The sequence below is a fragment of the Cibotium barometz genome, chromosome 34 (genome assembly GCF_041138505.1).
Source record: "Cibotium barometz isolate CiBa-2024 chromosome 34, ASM4113850v1, whole genome shotgun sequence".
Classification (NCBI taxonomy): domain Eukaryota; kingdom Viridiplantae; phylum Streptophyta; class Polypodiopsida; order Cyatheales; family Cibotiaceae; genus Cibotium; species Cibotium barometz.
In genome coordinates, this window is record NC_141079.1 from 23,887,554 (window position 1) to 23,904,094 (window position 16,541).

The 16,541-nt window shown below is 44.9% G+C and overlaps 1 protein-coding gene across 1 annotated transcript; it reads right to left on the bottom strand.

Annotated features, from left to right (window-relative positions):
• Positions 1-299: 299 nt before the first annotated feature.
• On the bottom strand, positions 300-16,146 carry LOC147618807 (Ribosomal L28 family). Its single transcript, XM_086773874.1, has 2 exons — positions 15,911-16,146; positions 300-1,080 (listed from the first exon to the last, which is right to left on the bottom strand). The coding sequence occupies exons 1-2, from the start codon at positions 16,009-16,011 to the stop codon at positions 522-524; spliced, it is 660 nt and encodes a 219-aa protein (XP_086630000.1). The 5' UTR covers positions 16,012-16,146; the 3' UTR covers positions 300-521.
• Between the last annotated feature and the right edge of the window lie 395 nt (positions 16,147-16,541).

Consider the following 16,541-nt stretch of genomic DNA (forward strand, 5'->3'; position numbering starts at 1 on the left):
GGCATGTGCACTAACAAACACCTAAGAACAATTGGCATCAATCAATGGAAGCTCTTGATAGCCATAATTGATAACAAAACTTATCTTAAATTAGGTTTCTTGCATCTGTTCATTGTCAAGTCTGACCTTAAATATTTGCATGATGATAAAAGCATCAATGTTGATTCAACTGCAAGAAAATACAAACACAAGACAATCCCTATGGTTCTTTAGCGATTCTGACTTTGCATACAAAATATGGGCTTCACCCTTCTAATCCCAAACAAGAAAAATTCCATCAACTTGTAAGTGCAAGACACCTTTTTAAAAAACACCCATCTTCCGTATCAGTCAAACAGCCAAAAAGGCAGTGTGACGCTTCAACAAAAAGCCTGGAGGCTGGCATGTAAAATCAACTCAGTATGCTTCACAACCAATTGTGGCAAATTTATGTTGTCTTTGTATAACTCTTACTACTAAGAAAGGCATGAGCTAAAACTACCCTGCCACCAAATCCAAAACTCTTTTACCAGGACCAAAAACTACATATCAGAAAACAGATTTTCCGGAAACTCTTCACGGCTAGGTCGGGGGGGTTCAGAGCTTGGACCAGGTGCTTTATGTGTTCCAAAGGGAAAGGGAAACCCACCTACACCCACGTTACCATCTTCAGAAGCCTGCTCCTGCTTTATACTGAACTTTGCAAACATTTGGCTTATGTAGTCATCCTCTACTGGTTTAGCAGTCAAATCTTGAAAAGGCTCCTTGCCTTCTGCTTCTTCTTCTTCCTCTTCACCTGGCTGTTCTGCTTTTTTTTTTTTCTGCTCCAGACTCCATTCCATGACTGCCTTGATCTTCTTTTCTAAATCAGGTGGGACCATTGTTCTCTTCTCATAAGATCCTGCTATGCGCTTCCTTAAATACAGTAGCTTCTCTGAATGAAGATCCTTTAATGGTAGTTTGAGCATATACTCATCAAGCCCTCCTACACGGTCCATACAACGGAGAGCGTGTGTAGTCACATCCAGCCAAACATATCGGTCCAATCCAATACTGAAAAGCCGTCTCTTCTGTCGGTTGGGTTTCCAAGATCGCCGCGACCTATCCCAAACAAGAGGAAAATACAAATTAGGTAAATTGCCAAAAAAAAAGGGTCCAAAAATCTGCCAAAATAAGGGTCGAAGAGGGGCAAACTCAAAAAGAATCCTTTTTTTTTAAATTAAAAATAAAAATAACCAATGCGGCCCAATGCAACCCAAGAAGATCAAGATTATTTTTATATCACTTTTTATCCAGATATTTATCTGATGTAATTAGAGATTTTCCCCATATTTTTCAGCTATTTTATAGCTTAGTTTTAGGTTTTTTTAAGGCATTTTACCATTTGTCCAAATTAGTAGCTTTTTGCTACAGCCGATTGGCTCTACAGATATACAGATATGTATATAAGCAGGGACATTGTTCATTCATAATTCACCGTTTCATATTCACCATATTCTCACATGATATTAGAGATCTTGTGCTTCCACAGATCAGCGAGGAGAGTTTTCAGCCTGCGTTTTTTTTCTCCTTAGCTCCTCTGGTGTTGCGTTTTGGAGATCTCCTTCAAGGAGACATCAGCACTTCTCTTGGCACTGATTCTAGGCTATTTTCAGCCTCTTTCCTTCATCTTGGCCAACCCTAAAACCTGCGCTTTTTTTCTGCAGCCCCCTTTTCTGCATTTTTCATTCCCAGCCCTCCCCGCCTTCAAAGGAGGCCCTTCTAGCCAAGCTTTCTCAGCTTCTACACCCTTCTACCTCTTTCCAACCCCTCACCTAGCTTCTAGGGAGTGTAGGCAGCCCTGGGGTTCCTATTTGCAGATTTTTCTTGCTACCAGTTGAAGAGGAGGGTTCCATGGCTTCTACACCAACTGTTATCTCTTCATCCATTCCTCAACTTCCCAAGGAATCCATCTTAGATGGAACCAATTATCTTAATTGGGTACTACAGATGAAGACTCTCCTTCGGTATCATCGGCTATGGGTATTGTTTTTGGTATTGATGCCTCTCCCGATGCTACGTCTCCTTAGGCTGAGATTGATGTCTGGGCTGACAAAGATGGAAGGGCTCATGCCTTTATCTTCTTCTCTATTGCTCATCAATTTGATGACAATGATGAGGAAACTGCAGAAGAATTGTGGGATACCATCCAAAGGAGGTATCACCGTCTCCTCAAGCTAAGATTGATGTCTGGGCTGACAAAGATGGAAGGGCTCATGCCTTCATCTTCTTCAACATAAAACCCTCTATTGCTCATCAATTTGATGACAATGATGAGGAAACTGCAGAAGAATTGTGGGATACCATCCAAAGGAGGTATCACTGTGAGAACTTGGAGAATCAGCGCCGATACTACTAACGTCATGGATTCTGTTACAAGCCTTGGAGAATCAGCGCCGATACTACTAACGTCATGGAGCCTTGGAGAATCAGCGCCGATACTACTAACGTCATGGATTCTGTTACAAAGTTCATAACCATTCAGAAGCAATTGGTCTCTTTGGGGAGCAAAGCTACTGACGAGGACTTTGTCAATCAGCTCCTCGCCAAATTGCCCGAGACTTTCTCCGCTTTTTGTGACACTATCGCCTCTTCCTTCTACTCCTGCTCTACATACCATTGTTGGCATGCTTCAAGATAGGGCCATGAGAAAGAAGACCAGCTAGGGTACTTCCGAGACCCTTCTTCAAGCTAAGGGCAAAAGCAAATGGCAGTCCAAGGTTTCCACGAGCACAAACGTGCCAACAGTCCCGCTCATAAGGAGTTTACTTGTTATTATTGTGGTCTCAAAGGTCACATTCAGCCTGATTGTCACAAGAAGAAGAGAGAAAATGGTTCTGCTAAGAAACCCCCCAATCAAATCTCTTCATCCACCAACCAAACTCAAAAATCCTTTTCCACCAAGGAGACTGTCTTCATCGGTATTGAGAAGCTTCCCTTTGACTCTCTTGTTCCTTCCACCTCACATCTTACGGATTGGGTGGTTGATAGTGGGTGTTCTACTCACATGACTCTTGACAGGACCATTCTTCATGACATTCGTCCCAACTCTTCGACAATGTCCATTGGTGATGCTTCCAACTTGGAGGACTATTCGGTTGGTAATGTGCGACAAAACTCATTCTCAGGCCAACCTTTTATCCGCAAAGGGAGGGCGTCCAAATAGCTCTAAATCATAGGATCAAATTCCAAAGTGAGCCCATCATTTGGGATGTGCTTCATATTCCCAACCTCTCCAATAATCTCCTCTCAAGTTTTCGCATTGCGGAGAAAGGATATGGTGTCTACTTTGATAGTTCCGTCCTTGAGATCATTGACACCAGCACCTTGCAGATTGTTGCCCTAGGTGTCCAAGTAGGCGGTCTTTATCGGTTGAAGGATTTTGGTGGCTCTTTGATTGAGTGCCAATCGCATCTACTGCAACTTCTTCACAGCTATCATGCCTTGGTAGCTCATGTCGATACGGATTTGTGGCATGTTCGCTTTGGGCATTTGGAACTTCTTCACAACTATCATGCCTTGGTAGCTCATGTGGATACGGATTTGTGGCATGCTCGCTTTGGGCATCTGAATTATGCTTCTCTCCAGCTGCTGTCTTCTCAGCAGATGGTCGAGGGTCTTCCACCATTGAAACCTTCCCACTCCACGTGTGTGACTTGTCTTCATGGCAAGCAACACCGAGATGCCTTTACTCATGAGGCTACTCATCAGGCTTCTCATATTCCGGAGCTCATTCATATGGACATGTGCGGCCCCATGCGGACTACTTCCCAAGGAGGAGCCAGGTACTTTATGCTTATTGTTGATGATTCAAAGTTTGGGTTTATCTCTTGGTAGAAAAATCTCAAGCTTTCTCCCGCTTTCAAGAGTGGGTGACTTTGGTCAAGACTGCGACCACACAGAAGGTTCCACAAGTTAGCTCCAACAATGGAGGAGAAATCATCTTCTAAGCCTTCCATAATTTTTGTTCACAAAAAGGTATACGCCGTCAATTTTCCACACATCACTCTCCTCAACACAATGGTGTGGTTGAACACAAGAACAGGACTGTTCATGAGATGGCCCGTACCTATTAGAAGTCATCTCCTGTCTATACCGATACACCAGGGCCTCTGTTGTGGGTGTGCCCGCCCTTATTAGGTGTTTTCTCATTTTTTCCACTCTCCATATTTTTCCCCCATTTTTCCCTATTTTTCTTGGCTTGGGTGGTTGCCATGTGGTGGCAGGAGGACCCATATGCCAGTCAACTGATCCTTCAAGTCCCCGACCTCACATGGATGCTGGCCGACTGAGTACAGCTGGCCGACTGGAGGATTTTGCTAGTCGTGGAGATTCAGGCCCTGTCAGCTGCCTTTCTACAGGCCGACCGCATGCTTGGGGCCATATAAAATGGCCCCATTGCCCCATGCCATTGTATCTTCCATTTTCGGGATCTTCTTGTGTATATAGAGCATAGTTACACGCCTCTCTCTCTCCTTCTCTTGTGCTGTCTATTTTTTGCACTGTACTTGCTCTTGTGTTCTCAGATTTGGTCATCATCTCCGCTGCATATTCTGACATGGTATCAGAGCTCTAGGCTCTTGATAGATCTTGGGATTTGTGTGAGCAAGAGGGGGATTGTTGTGTTGCTGATTGGTGGACTGTTCGGGAAGAGGAGAAGCAAGAGAAAGGCAGGCTGATTTGCTCGATAGCCACTTGCAGGTGTAAGTTCTTTTTTTTCCTACCCACCCACCCTTTTTCAGTTACATCCCCGGAATGGCAGATTTACTAGAGATGGCTGAGAAGCATGTGAAGATCCCTACACTCCCCACGTTCCTGGTGGACCGTCAGTTGGACGGGAACAACTACGGCATATGGAAGGTTATGATGGAATCTGTTCTGGAGTCATATGACCTTGCTGATTTCATCGTTGTTGGGATTCGATTTCATCGTTGTTGGGGTTCCACGGCCGGAGGTAGAATAAGGGGAGTTACCGTCAACCCGAAAGGACCGCGAGGCACAGGCACAGCTATGGGATCGTGTCAACGCTAGGGTCCGTTCTTTTATCTTCCTCAACTGCACACCACAGGTAATCAATCATGTAGAGCATATGATGCTGGCCAGAGGCATATGGTAGCACTTGGCTTCTCTTTATAACAGGGTATCGCCCATGAAGAGGATTTCCTTGGAAGTAAAAATGCGGGTTATGAACCCTGTAAAGTCATCGACGATGCGGGAGCATATTATCAAGCTACAAGCCCTTCAGCAGGAAGTCCTTCAGGCTGGGAAGGAAATATCGTCGGAGGATATGCCCATCACTTTGTTGTCACACTTGCCTTCTCAATATTTCGCTTTCTACTCTTCTTTGATTACCAGTGGCAGGCTAAGCACCATTACATGGGAGGAGCTTGTGCCCATGGTCTTGGACCACGAGGAAAGATTCACGAACCCTCCTCAGGGTGGAGGTTCAGAGGTCAACTGGCCAGCGGTCGTAATGCCGGAATAACAACCAAGGGCAAAGGGAAGGCTTCATCGGAGAAGTCTTCGGAGAAGAAGCCTGTGTAGATCGAGAGAAACTGAAGGCCAAGAGGACCTGAAACGATTGTGGCGAGAAAGGCCACTATTGGAGAAAGTGTCCTAAGCAGACTGGGAAGAGTGCTGATTCTTCAGCCTCAGCTGCAAAGACTCCGGCATTTGTGCACTTAGAGATGATGGACTCCGATGCTTTATCGTCTTCGAGCGAGGAGGCAGTTGGCTTCACTGCAAAGAATACCCGGGAGTGGATTCTTGACAGTGGTGCTTCCAGCCTCTGTCAGAATACGCAGCGGAGATGATGACCAGATCTGGGACACGAGCAAAAACGCATGCAGAAAAAATACAGCACAAGAGAGAGAGAGAGATGTAGGCGTGTAACTCTGCTCTGATATACACAAGAAGATCCCGATATGATACACAAGTGGCAAAGGGGCTGGGGGCCTATTTATATGCCCCCACATCGGCAGTTGGCCTGCTATAGGCAGCCGACTGGACACAAGAATCCTCACGACTGGATAACCACAGTCGGCCAACATCAAGATGGGTCGGCCAGCAGCAGAAGAGTCCAACGACTCATGAGGTGCAGTCGGCCATCTCACAGATGCAGTCGACCAGGCTCAAGGTCCTCCTGCCACTACAAGGCTGCCTCCCAAGCCACAGAAAAAATGGGAAAAATAGGAAAAAATGCGGAGAGTGGGGAAAAATGATAAAACACCTCATAAGGGCGTGCACACCCACAACAAAGGCCTTGGTGTATAAAACTGGACAAGAGATGACTTCTAACACCCCCTCTCAGCTCCTGGCTGTGCAACCAACCACAGGGAGCTGGGGTGCCGCCTGAGCAAATCCTGAGAGAGCAACTTCGTGAAGAGGTCCACCGTACTGTCCTCCGTAGAACAGAACTCTAGCAAGATGTCATCAGCAACGATCTGTTCACGAACAAAGTGCCTCTGGATGACCATGGGTTCCGCCAGTGGAAGCCCAAACATGCAATGCACCCTCTGCATCCTCACCACCTCACAAGCAACATCACAAGCAGCCCGGTACTCTGCCTCTATGCTTGACAAGGCAAAAGATGACTGCTTCTTACTGCTCCGGAAAACTGCTCCTGGGCCTGAAGTAGATCTCCTCGTGTCCGGATCTCCTCCCCAAACCAAGTCACTCCAACCGTGGAGTCGGACTCCATCCAACAATCCCCCTCCTGTGTACAAGAGTCCATGATCCTTCGCATGCCGCAGAAACCACAGGAAACGCAATCCTGCCTCCCAAAGAGTCATCCGCAACCATGAGCTCAACTGCCTCATCAGGAAGCTCACGTCCAATCTGGTGTCCATCAACCAGATCAATGAACCATTCTACTTCTGAGTCAAAGAGGCATCACACAGCCCACAAGGATCAACACCTGTTACGATGCAAAAACAAGTCCTGGAAACCTGATGAACACCACGCAAGGCCTTCTGAAACCTGTCAACCATCCCCTCTGAATCCGGAACCACAAAGCCTGGAGAAACCACCTCCTTCTGCAAGTAATCAGCTGCCACCTGCCTAGCTTTCCGAAAGGTCCCCGTGGAAAGAACATCCTCATCTACTGGAGGTTCTTTGTCCCGAACACGACGAGACATTAGAGCATAAGTGACCTGTTCAGTTTCCTCTGACTCACGAACACAAGAACCACCAACATCAGTACTGGAAAGTTCCTACCAACTGCTGCCATCTATTGGTAAGCTATCCACCATCTGGTCTCGGAAAGCCGGAGTGCCTTGGCATTGGCTTGAACTTCATCCTTCCATGGTAAGACCAAACATATTGAGGTCCACTTTCACTTCGTTCGTGAGCTAGTTGCCAACGGCATCATTACACTGGAGTATTGCCTTTCTCAGGACAACCTTGTTGATGTCTTCACCAAACCTCTTCCTCGAGATATCTCGAGCCCATTTTATTAGGGATTTTTTTCCATATTTTTCAGCTATTTTATAGCTTAATTTTAGGCTTTTTTAGGCATTTTACCATTTGTCCAAATTAGTAGCCTTTTGCTACAATAGATTGACTCTACAGATATGTATATAAGCATGGACATTGTTCATTCATAATTCAATTCAATATTTCAGTTCTTGGCCGTTTACATCCTCTTGTTTGATTTCTACTTGCTTCCGCTTCATATTCACATATTCCCGCACTATCTCAACGGAGATACATTGAGCAACTCCTTGAGCGTTTCCAAATGATAAATTGTAAACCTATTTCTACTACTATGGAACCAAGTTTAAAACTTTCACTTGAGGATGCTGGTGAGCCATTTGATGCCGCCACTTATCAACAAGCTCTGGGATGCCTTATTTATCTATGCACTACCCATCTAGATGTTCATTTTGTTGTTTCACAGATGAGCAGATTCATGCATAGCCCAACATTTGCGGGCATGTAAAGCCTATCTTTCGTTACACCATCGACTTTGCGCTCTTTTATGGCAACTCGTCTACATTGTGCTTGATTGCTTTTACACACAGTGACTGGGCAAGATGCTATAGCATGCGAGTGTCTACCAGTGGAAACTATTTTCTTCTTGGTGGTTTATGCATTTCATGACTCAGCAAGGACCAACCTACAATGGCCACTTCTAGTTGTGAAGCTGAATATACAGGGCAGTCTTTACAACTACTGCGGAATGTGTTTGGCTAGGATGTCTATTAACTGATCTTGGTATTAGACAGTCGTCTTCTACCACCATCTACACTAACAGTCAGAGTGCTTTGGCAGTTGCTCGGAATCCCGTATTTCATGCTGGCACAAAGCATATCGAGGTACATTACCGTTATGTCAAGGAGAGGCTCCATGCTGGAGAGATTGACTTGACTTATGTGCCTACATAGGCCAATGTGGCATAGATGGATTTACTAAGCCTCTTTCTAGAGATAAGTTTGAAGCTTTTCGCAAAGCTTTAAACCTACAACCTCTACCAGGGTAGTATGCTACACCATGTTCATGTTCACATCGTTCACTTCAAGGGGGGTTGTTAGCTGTACTCTCAGGAAGTATCTGGTGTGAACAAGATCTATCCATAGGCACTTTTTACCCTGACTGGACATGGTTTTTTTCCCTAGGGAAACACACTCCAATGTGTTGGCCTTTCAGGCTTAGGTCTTTTATATTGTACTTTGTACTTTCACATTATCATTATCAAGTACAACTTTTCCAGCTCTCACTCTCACTCACGTTTTCTCTATTCAAGCTTTGTGTGTGTGTGTGTGTGTGTGTTTGTGTGCAAAGCTTCTCCCATACCCAACAATATGCAGGTTGCACTCATCCATGGGAATCACCTGGCTATATTATATCCACCTCCAGTTGCTCCACCCTTGATACCAAAAGTAGGCCCTTGGCTCAATTGCCGAACACAAGTGACCACCTACACATTGGGTACCCATCCTCACCTCAATTCCTGTTCGATTTCACAAGAAAATATGTGCCAGAAAATCAAAGAGGGCTTGAGCATAAAAGAAACTCTAGAGTGATCAAGACACTAGCAAGAAGCCTCCGTTTAGCATCAATTCTAAATTCTAGAGCCATAGTCAAAGCCCGCTCATATGACTGAGGTTTGAAATTCCGTACAAGAAACCGAATGTTTGTATCCAACCCTAAAGAAACTGTTTTAGCTTCTCTACTACCAACTTCCCGAACGGTTGTGCCATGGTTATGACCTTGTTTGAACGGTTTTATTGCTTTGGATAACTTCTTTTACAATGCAAAAAACTTATTGAAGATGATTGACGGAGGATTGCCAAATGCAAGGACAATGTAGACCAAACGTCTGCTTAACCATCAAATGGGTTCAAGATAACTGAGAAGCCACTTTGGAGAGCCTTATGCAAACCCAGATCTGCTAAGGGAGATGCAGTACTGAAGGCTGAATGCTGAAGATAGCTTCGGGCTGCCTTGGACTGTAGCACAAAGAGTGCTTGGCTGAATTGATGTATGCACAAGACCAAAGTCTCAAGCACACAACTCTACAATGTATAATTGCTAAATTCTATGAAGAATGAGATGATTTATGCAAAGGCTGAGCGGACTTCTTTTATATGCATGTGCTACTGGTCGATCATTTGTCACACGTGTGAATCAGAGCTGCTTTCCTACTTCTGGCCAACTCTACATGAGGCTGCTGACTAGCTGTCTGAGCCTTTGTAGGGCTGCCAACTGGTACAAGACACTTATATGTCCCTTTTTGGTGAGACCCATGATGGCCCTCATGCAAGGCTTCATAGGCTGGCCCAAGGGCTAGCCTAGAGCCTTTAATCCCTTTGCTAAGCAACTCCTAAATGCTTCTAAATGGTTGCTGTGCTAAGGTGACCTATATGCATTGATTGTTCTCCAAGTGGGTTTAAGAGATAGACTCTGACACCTAAGGCTGGAAAGACCTACGTAGCTCGTGTACAAGTGTGGCTCTGATGATGAGTTAGTGTGTCACATTGCCTCAATGCATGGCTTGCATGTGACAATAATAATAATACAGAGCAATCATTTAGGACTCGTGTGTGCTATATGTGTGATTTTGCCGCACTCTCCTTTCTAATTTGGAAAATTCTAGCACATAGGAACAAGTGTTCTATAGTTGGTATCACAGTCTAGGGAACCTACAAATTTCTCTTCTTTTCGGCACTTGTGTGCGTTGACTGTTTGGATAGGGTAGAGCACTTAGATTCGAAGAGTGCACAAGTTCGAGTTTGGGAAAAGTGAATATTTTGGTTCCAAGCCCCATCCATATAATAACACTCGTTAGGTGTGAATGTCCCCTCGGCACCGTCTCGTGAACAACAAGCTCGTCAACACTTAAATATGAACCAACAACAATGCAAAAAATAATTGTAAGTACACAACACTACACAAGATAACTCTGCAAAGATAGAGACTACACAATACACCACCACTAGGACTGCGAACGGGCTGAACCCCCCTCCCTCCCCCCCAAAAAAAAAATACTGTTGTATATTATTGGAGTATTTAATCTGCGTACAAAGTTCCAAGGGCTTTCGAGCCCAATATTCCATGCAATGCAAATAATGTGTGTCGGGGTAGAATGTTGATGCAAGACTCGTCGAACGAATCAAAGTGCCCAGACCACCAACCTCATTCACCTGGAGTAGAGTGAATGTGAAACTGTCGTTCCAAGACCAGGTATGAACAAGCGCTCTCATACTAGAGCCTGGCACAAAGGTTGTGGTTTAAATCCTAGTAGCACAAATACACGATAGGTACTTATAGAAGAGCACGTATTTACAGCTCCTGATTTATAGGGGGCTATACAAGTGATTTTCGAAGCCTTCGAAGCCAGTTTGAGACAGAGTCCTCAACCCTACACTCCAAACTACTCCGTGCTTATGTCCGAGGGATGCGTCTTGGTGGTATGGGATGCCAAAACTTAGCACATGGAGCCATGTCTCTGATGCTACTAGCCTCCATGCTCTAGGGTGAGCCTGGATGGCTCTATGGTTGGGCAGTGAGCTAGATGCTAGTGTCTTTATGTTAAGTGTATGTTCCCATGTTATGCTTAATCACAAGTGTTTACTAGACAAGGGTCTTACACGTAGGGTTTCCTTGGACTTCATGGGCGGCTCCCATGAAGGAACTTGTCCGAAAACAACGTGCATGACGATGACCAGTGCTTGAACTCGGTATACATGATAATATGATAGGAGATTTCCCAAGTCAACTATTGCAAGTGCATGATTACTGTGACTTGCGGAAGCCTTCATGCCTTGATCACAGCCCTTAAGCACTCTGTAGGAACCTTCATGCAGACTACCACTGATACACAAAGAGAAGAGAGAGAGAGAGGCTATATAGTGTTCACTGTATTACGGTACAAAAAGGTGACACGAATGACCGTACAACTTCTTGGCCCTTTGCCTACCCAAAAGGGTGACCTCTGGCCTTCTACTAACTTCATAAGACTTATGACCTTCTATGAAAAGAAGGTATTTTGATACAAATGACAGCAATGCTTATATAGGCCCTAAATGAGCTAGTCGGTCCATCTTCATGCTGTCGGCTTGCATAAAATGCTCCACGACTTGAATATGTTGTGTTTTTGCTCGCACGTGTGAACTGAACTGATGTCCATTGGATCTACTTGCTTCCCAACTAGCTGTAGGTGCCTTTGGTTTCCTAAATCCCCTTATGAGGTTGTCCATGCCAAGGATTACATGTGTGGGGCAGCCATGTCCATGTGGGTGCATGTGGCATCCCCTCTTGCTAAACTTGATGATGAAGTGGATACTCCGTCATCCTTCCTTCCTAAACTACTGTATTTGGACAAGGACTCACTGACTTCTAAAACTTCCACTATCTCCTCAGCCGCTATTCTAACTTCACTCCACCTCGCAACTGTGCATCTGGTTCCAATGATGTCCCCTTCCTTGCATACCCCCGTCCCTTAACACACTGATGATTGAGGTTGATCAAGGCACCTAACCCTCCTGTTCTCAAGAAGCCACTAATGTACTCCTTTGACCTAACTTCCATGGGCTAAATGCTGAGGATTCACCTAATGCCTAACCTTCCTAATGCTTCTTAACTGCTTGCGTTTTTCCGTCCTTCAATACCCTTGTGGTGCAAGTATGACGCCGCTAGGGTGGAGATTGGTCCTCGCACAATGACAATAGTGTGGGTGTGACTACTAGTCAAGGCGTGACTACTAGTCCAGGTATGAGAATGGAAACTTTACATATTCTGATATGAAGCTGCGGGACCTGCAATGCTGTGAGATTTATGGGCTATTGCTGTAAATCTGAAAATAGAGAATAAAACAGCACAGGTGTGTAGATAGCAGACTGCAGATGATCAAGAACCTTAATATGATTCAAGGTATAGCACGAGGGAGGTCCGCGAGTGCTGGTATGTACAAGTCGGGGCTGAAAATGGAGATAATAATGATGTGGACTGAGGCACCTACTATATAGGTCCTCAAAGGCTGGTCGGCCAGGTCCTGCAGGCCAACCTGGACAAAATTCCATAAAACGCTAGAAAATTACTAAAAATGCTCCCAAAAAAGTGCAAAAAATAGTAGATAAATATGCAATGCAAGGCCTTATAAATGGGCCAGATACAAGCATTCACGGAGTCCATCTGGGGATGAACAATATTTCCAACACCTCCTCTTCAACGCCAAATGGGTGGACCACTGCTGGCACACTAAATTAAGACCTCCAAAGAAGCTAGAGGGAGCGGTTTGGTGAAGAGGTCTCCAAGGTTGTCCTTGGTAGAACAACACACCAAGCGAAGAAGACTCAGTTCGATCCAATCACGAACAAAGTGATAATGCACTTTGATATGTTTGGATCGACCACAAATCACCGGGTTCTGTGCCAAAGCAATAGCACTTTGGGAGTTCGAGAAATTTGTGACAAGAGAATCCTGTGCACACTATGAGAAGCAGATCCTATAAGGATGAGGTCATCCACATATAGCACAATGATACAAATATCACCGTCAGAGAGAAAGACATAAAGGCTTGAATCTGGATACGCTCTCTCAAAGCCAAGTGAAATCAAGAAGGCATCAATCTTCTCATACCAAGCACAAGGTGCCTGTTTGAGACCATATAGAGAATTCCACAATAAATAAACATGATCTATGTGTCCCTGAATCTCAAATCCTAGAGGTTGCTCAACATATACCTCCTATAAATCCCTGTTCAGAAACGCAAATTTAACATCCATTTGAAAACGGGCCATCAAAATGTGCAGCCAAGGCTAAAATAATCCGAATGGTAATTCGTGAGCACATGGGTTTCCAAAAATAGCTAGAGCACCAAGATTAGGAAGTCAACAAGCTATTGTGGGCTTAAGGATGCTTGGCACACAAGTGTGGGAGGAAGGGCTTCAAATCATAACCGTTTTTGCTCTTGCACCTCGTTGAAATGTATGGCCAGCTCTCCTATGTACATATCCAACACACCTGGACATTGCTAGTCCTCACTTTTTTTTGGTTGGAATTTTTGCAATTTGCCGATCATACTGTATAGACAACCGTACAAGCTGTTCAAGATGTTCTAAATGAAACATGCGGAAGCTTTGGATAGTCTTCTTTTAGCCCTATGCACTGCATAGGAGCTCTTGATGCAAGAACAATCAACATAGACAGAGAATAGAGAGAGAGAGAGAGAGATGAGTGTGTATTTAGTATATTCACATAGTACAAAAAGGTACATCCTGTGGCCGTTGGCCTTCCCGAAAAGGAAACATAACACCTACTCTATGACCCAACTCCATAGGGAGTAAGATGATCTACAATGATCTCTACTTAGGCCTTGGAACACATAATGACCTGGCCGACTACTGGCTCACCAGGTCCTTTGGAAAAATAATACCAAAGAAGTTGCTGACCACCAGTGAAGCTCTCCACACCTAGCCAACTTCATACCTGTCCACCTCGATCTGTTCCGGTGCCTAATCATGTCAAAAATTGTGCTTATCTGTGCTGCCCAAATCAGGGATTAGCCTCCGATTAAGCATGTCCATGTACACGCACATGGCATCCCCTTTTGCTAAACTTGATGACGGGATTCCAACATGACCCTGGATGACTGTCATCATCCCCTATCTCCACATATGGTCTCCCATGTCATCCTTCCCTTCCTGATGTAGAGATCTCTGCATCTATTCCACTTTGTCCCCTTGCCTTCTTGCCCTGTCCCTGAACACAAACATGAATCCTTCTTCTTGAAACTGATCCTGGCACCCTTGGATGCACTTCATCCCTTTGAGTGCTCCAGAAAAGCTTCTTGGGCAGCCCCAACTCGCTACCAACTCTCATTAAACCTTCCCCTTGGGTTTACCTGACACCAACCAGCTTTTGGGGGTCTTAACACATGCTGCGTTTCTCTCCTTGGACCTGTGCACTTCTTCAGACGCCACCAACACTTAGCATATCAGAGCCTAATTCTGATACAATGTTGCATGGTCACCACACCATCTTAAGGTCAAGACACAGGCGATGGTTTCATCCATGCACGATGCAATAAGGGTGGGTGGGGCATCAGCAGCAACACTATCGCAAAGTCGGCCTCAAGCTCTAACACCAATGTCACCTAGCCAACTTCATACATGTACGCCTAGATCTGTTCTGCTGCCTGACAAGACCTAATCATGTCAAAAACTGGGTTTATCTGCTGCCCAAAACAAAGATTAACCTAGGATTATGCATGTCCATGTGCATACACATGACACTAAAGGTGTCCGTGCAGCATGTAGTTCACATATATGTGGTTTTGGGACCCTATCCCATGCATTGTCCACCTCTCTCTCTCTCTCGCTCTCTTGCATACAAAAATGCACAAGGCTAATCTATAAGATTGTCAAGATCACCAAGCTTCGGCATGTTACACCCAAGGCCGGGCATTGTGCATTTCATTGAGCCCTTGCCTAGGAAAGAGTCGCTGATGTACCACCAAGGGCGGTCAATCTAGTCGTGTATGTCTTGCAACTTCAAGTCATGCCCGTCCGACAAAACCTGTAACCCACTAACGTCATGTAATGAAATATGGGGTATAGTCAAGCATCTGGACAACCCCAATCACAGGTCATAGGCATGAGTCTGTCAGTTGTGTGTGAACCCCACTGTACCAAACACAAGCAACAACCCATGGAATATGGGGATGAGGTGTAGGCCAGCTTTGTGGACAGCCATACAAGCACCCAAACAGTCTACCATAAGCTCAAGGGGCTGCACAACCACGTGTGAACCCTTCTAGCAGTTTTTGGGCATTTTTGACACCCATGGCTGTAGTCGTAAAGGCCAACCAGCCCCCAAAGATGTGTACAAATTGCTAGAAGAGATATAAATAAGGGTGATACAGGGCTAGATTCTTTAATGGCATTGAAGAGAAGATGTAAATATCCTTTTCTATATAATGTTCTCTTGCCTGGTCAACTTGGAGACAAGTTAGCCGTATGTCCACATCCTGACCCTACTCTTGCGGCTGCAAGTGGGAAGCATGTCCACATCACAGCAGATCAAGGTGTGCACGTGACACAAGCTGACAAGCCAACCAGGATAGCATGGTGATGGCTTGTACAGAGCTGCTTAATTTTTCATTTGAAGTTACCAGAGCCAACGTACAGTGGATTAAAAAATACATGGTGCTCCTTAAATTGTCTCAAAACAAGAAACGTGTTTTGGTGATTACATGCATGCATACATACATACACATACATGAATGCATGTGCATTCACATATACAAGTAAAGGTCATGAGGCATGAGAATGATTGATCTGTGCTTCAACGGTTGTTGGGAAGTAGATGATGGTCATGCATATATACATACAAGAAGGCAGGTCATGAGTGGATGGTAACCTGAAGCCCACTTCTTCAAAGCACCACTTACTTGTTACCTCCGTCTTCGGAGATCTTGTTGCCAAATTGGATGTGACGCCCCGCGTAGAGACCTCGAAGGGCACGCTTCATCACAATCTTGGACTGCCCCATCGCAGCTTTGCAGTTTGGTTTCACAGTTCAAGCTCGCACTACCATAGCTCGCTTGCGCTTACACACATTGGATGGGTGCCCATCAACCCACAGTTCCACTCCCTCTTTTGCAGACTACAAAATGGGTGCCCATCAATGCCCCCGTTTTATTCATGCTCACACGAGAGCACTCACTCTCTCCACTTTGAAAACTCATTCACACCAAAGAATGCCAAAAAGATGGCCAACCAACCTAACACCAGACATCAACAGGCACACCTATCAATAGCCAATCTCAATGTCAAGTGAAAAGGTGTTTTTGGATTCTTCACAAAAAAACTTGTGTGTGTTGCTATTGTGGAGCCTATAGTCCACTTTTTTGTGTGTCGCAAGCGACCATACAATAGACAAAGCAAGGAAGGGTGCCCATGCTATGTGTAACCAACTTTAGATATATTTTCATATGCCTCTTAACTTCGCTAGGGTACTTTAGTAGAATGTTAACTAAGCTAGGATTTGAACATGAGATACCAATTTGATATGCGTGTTGT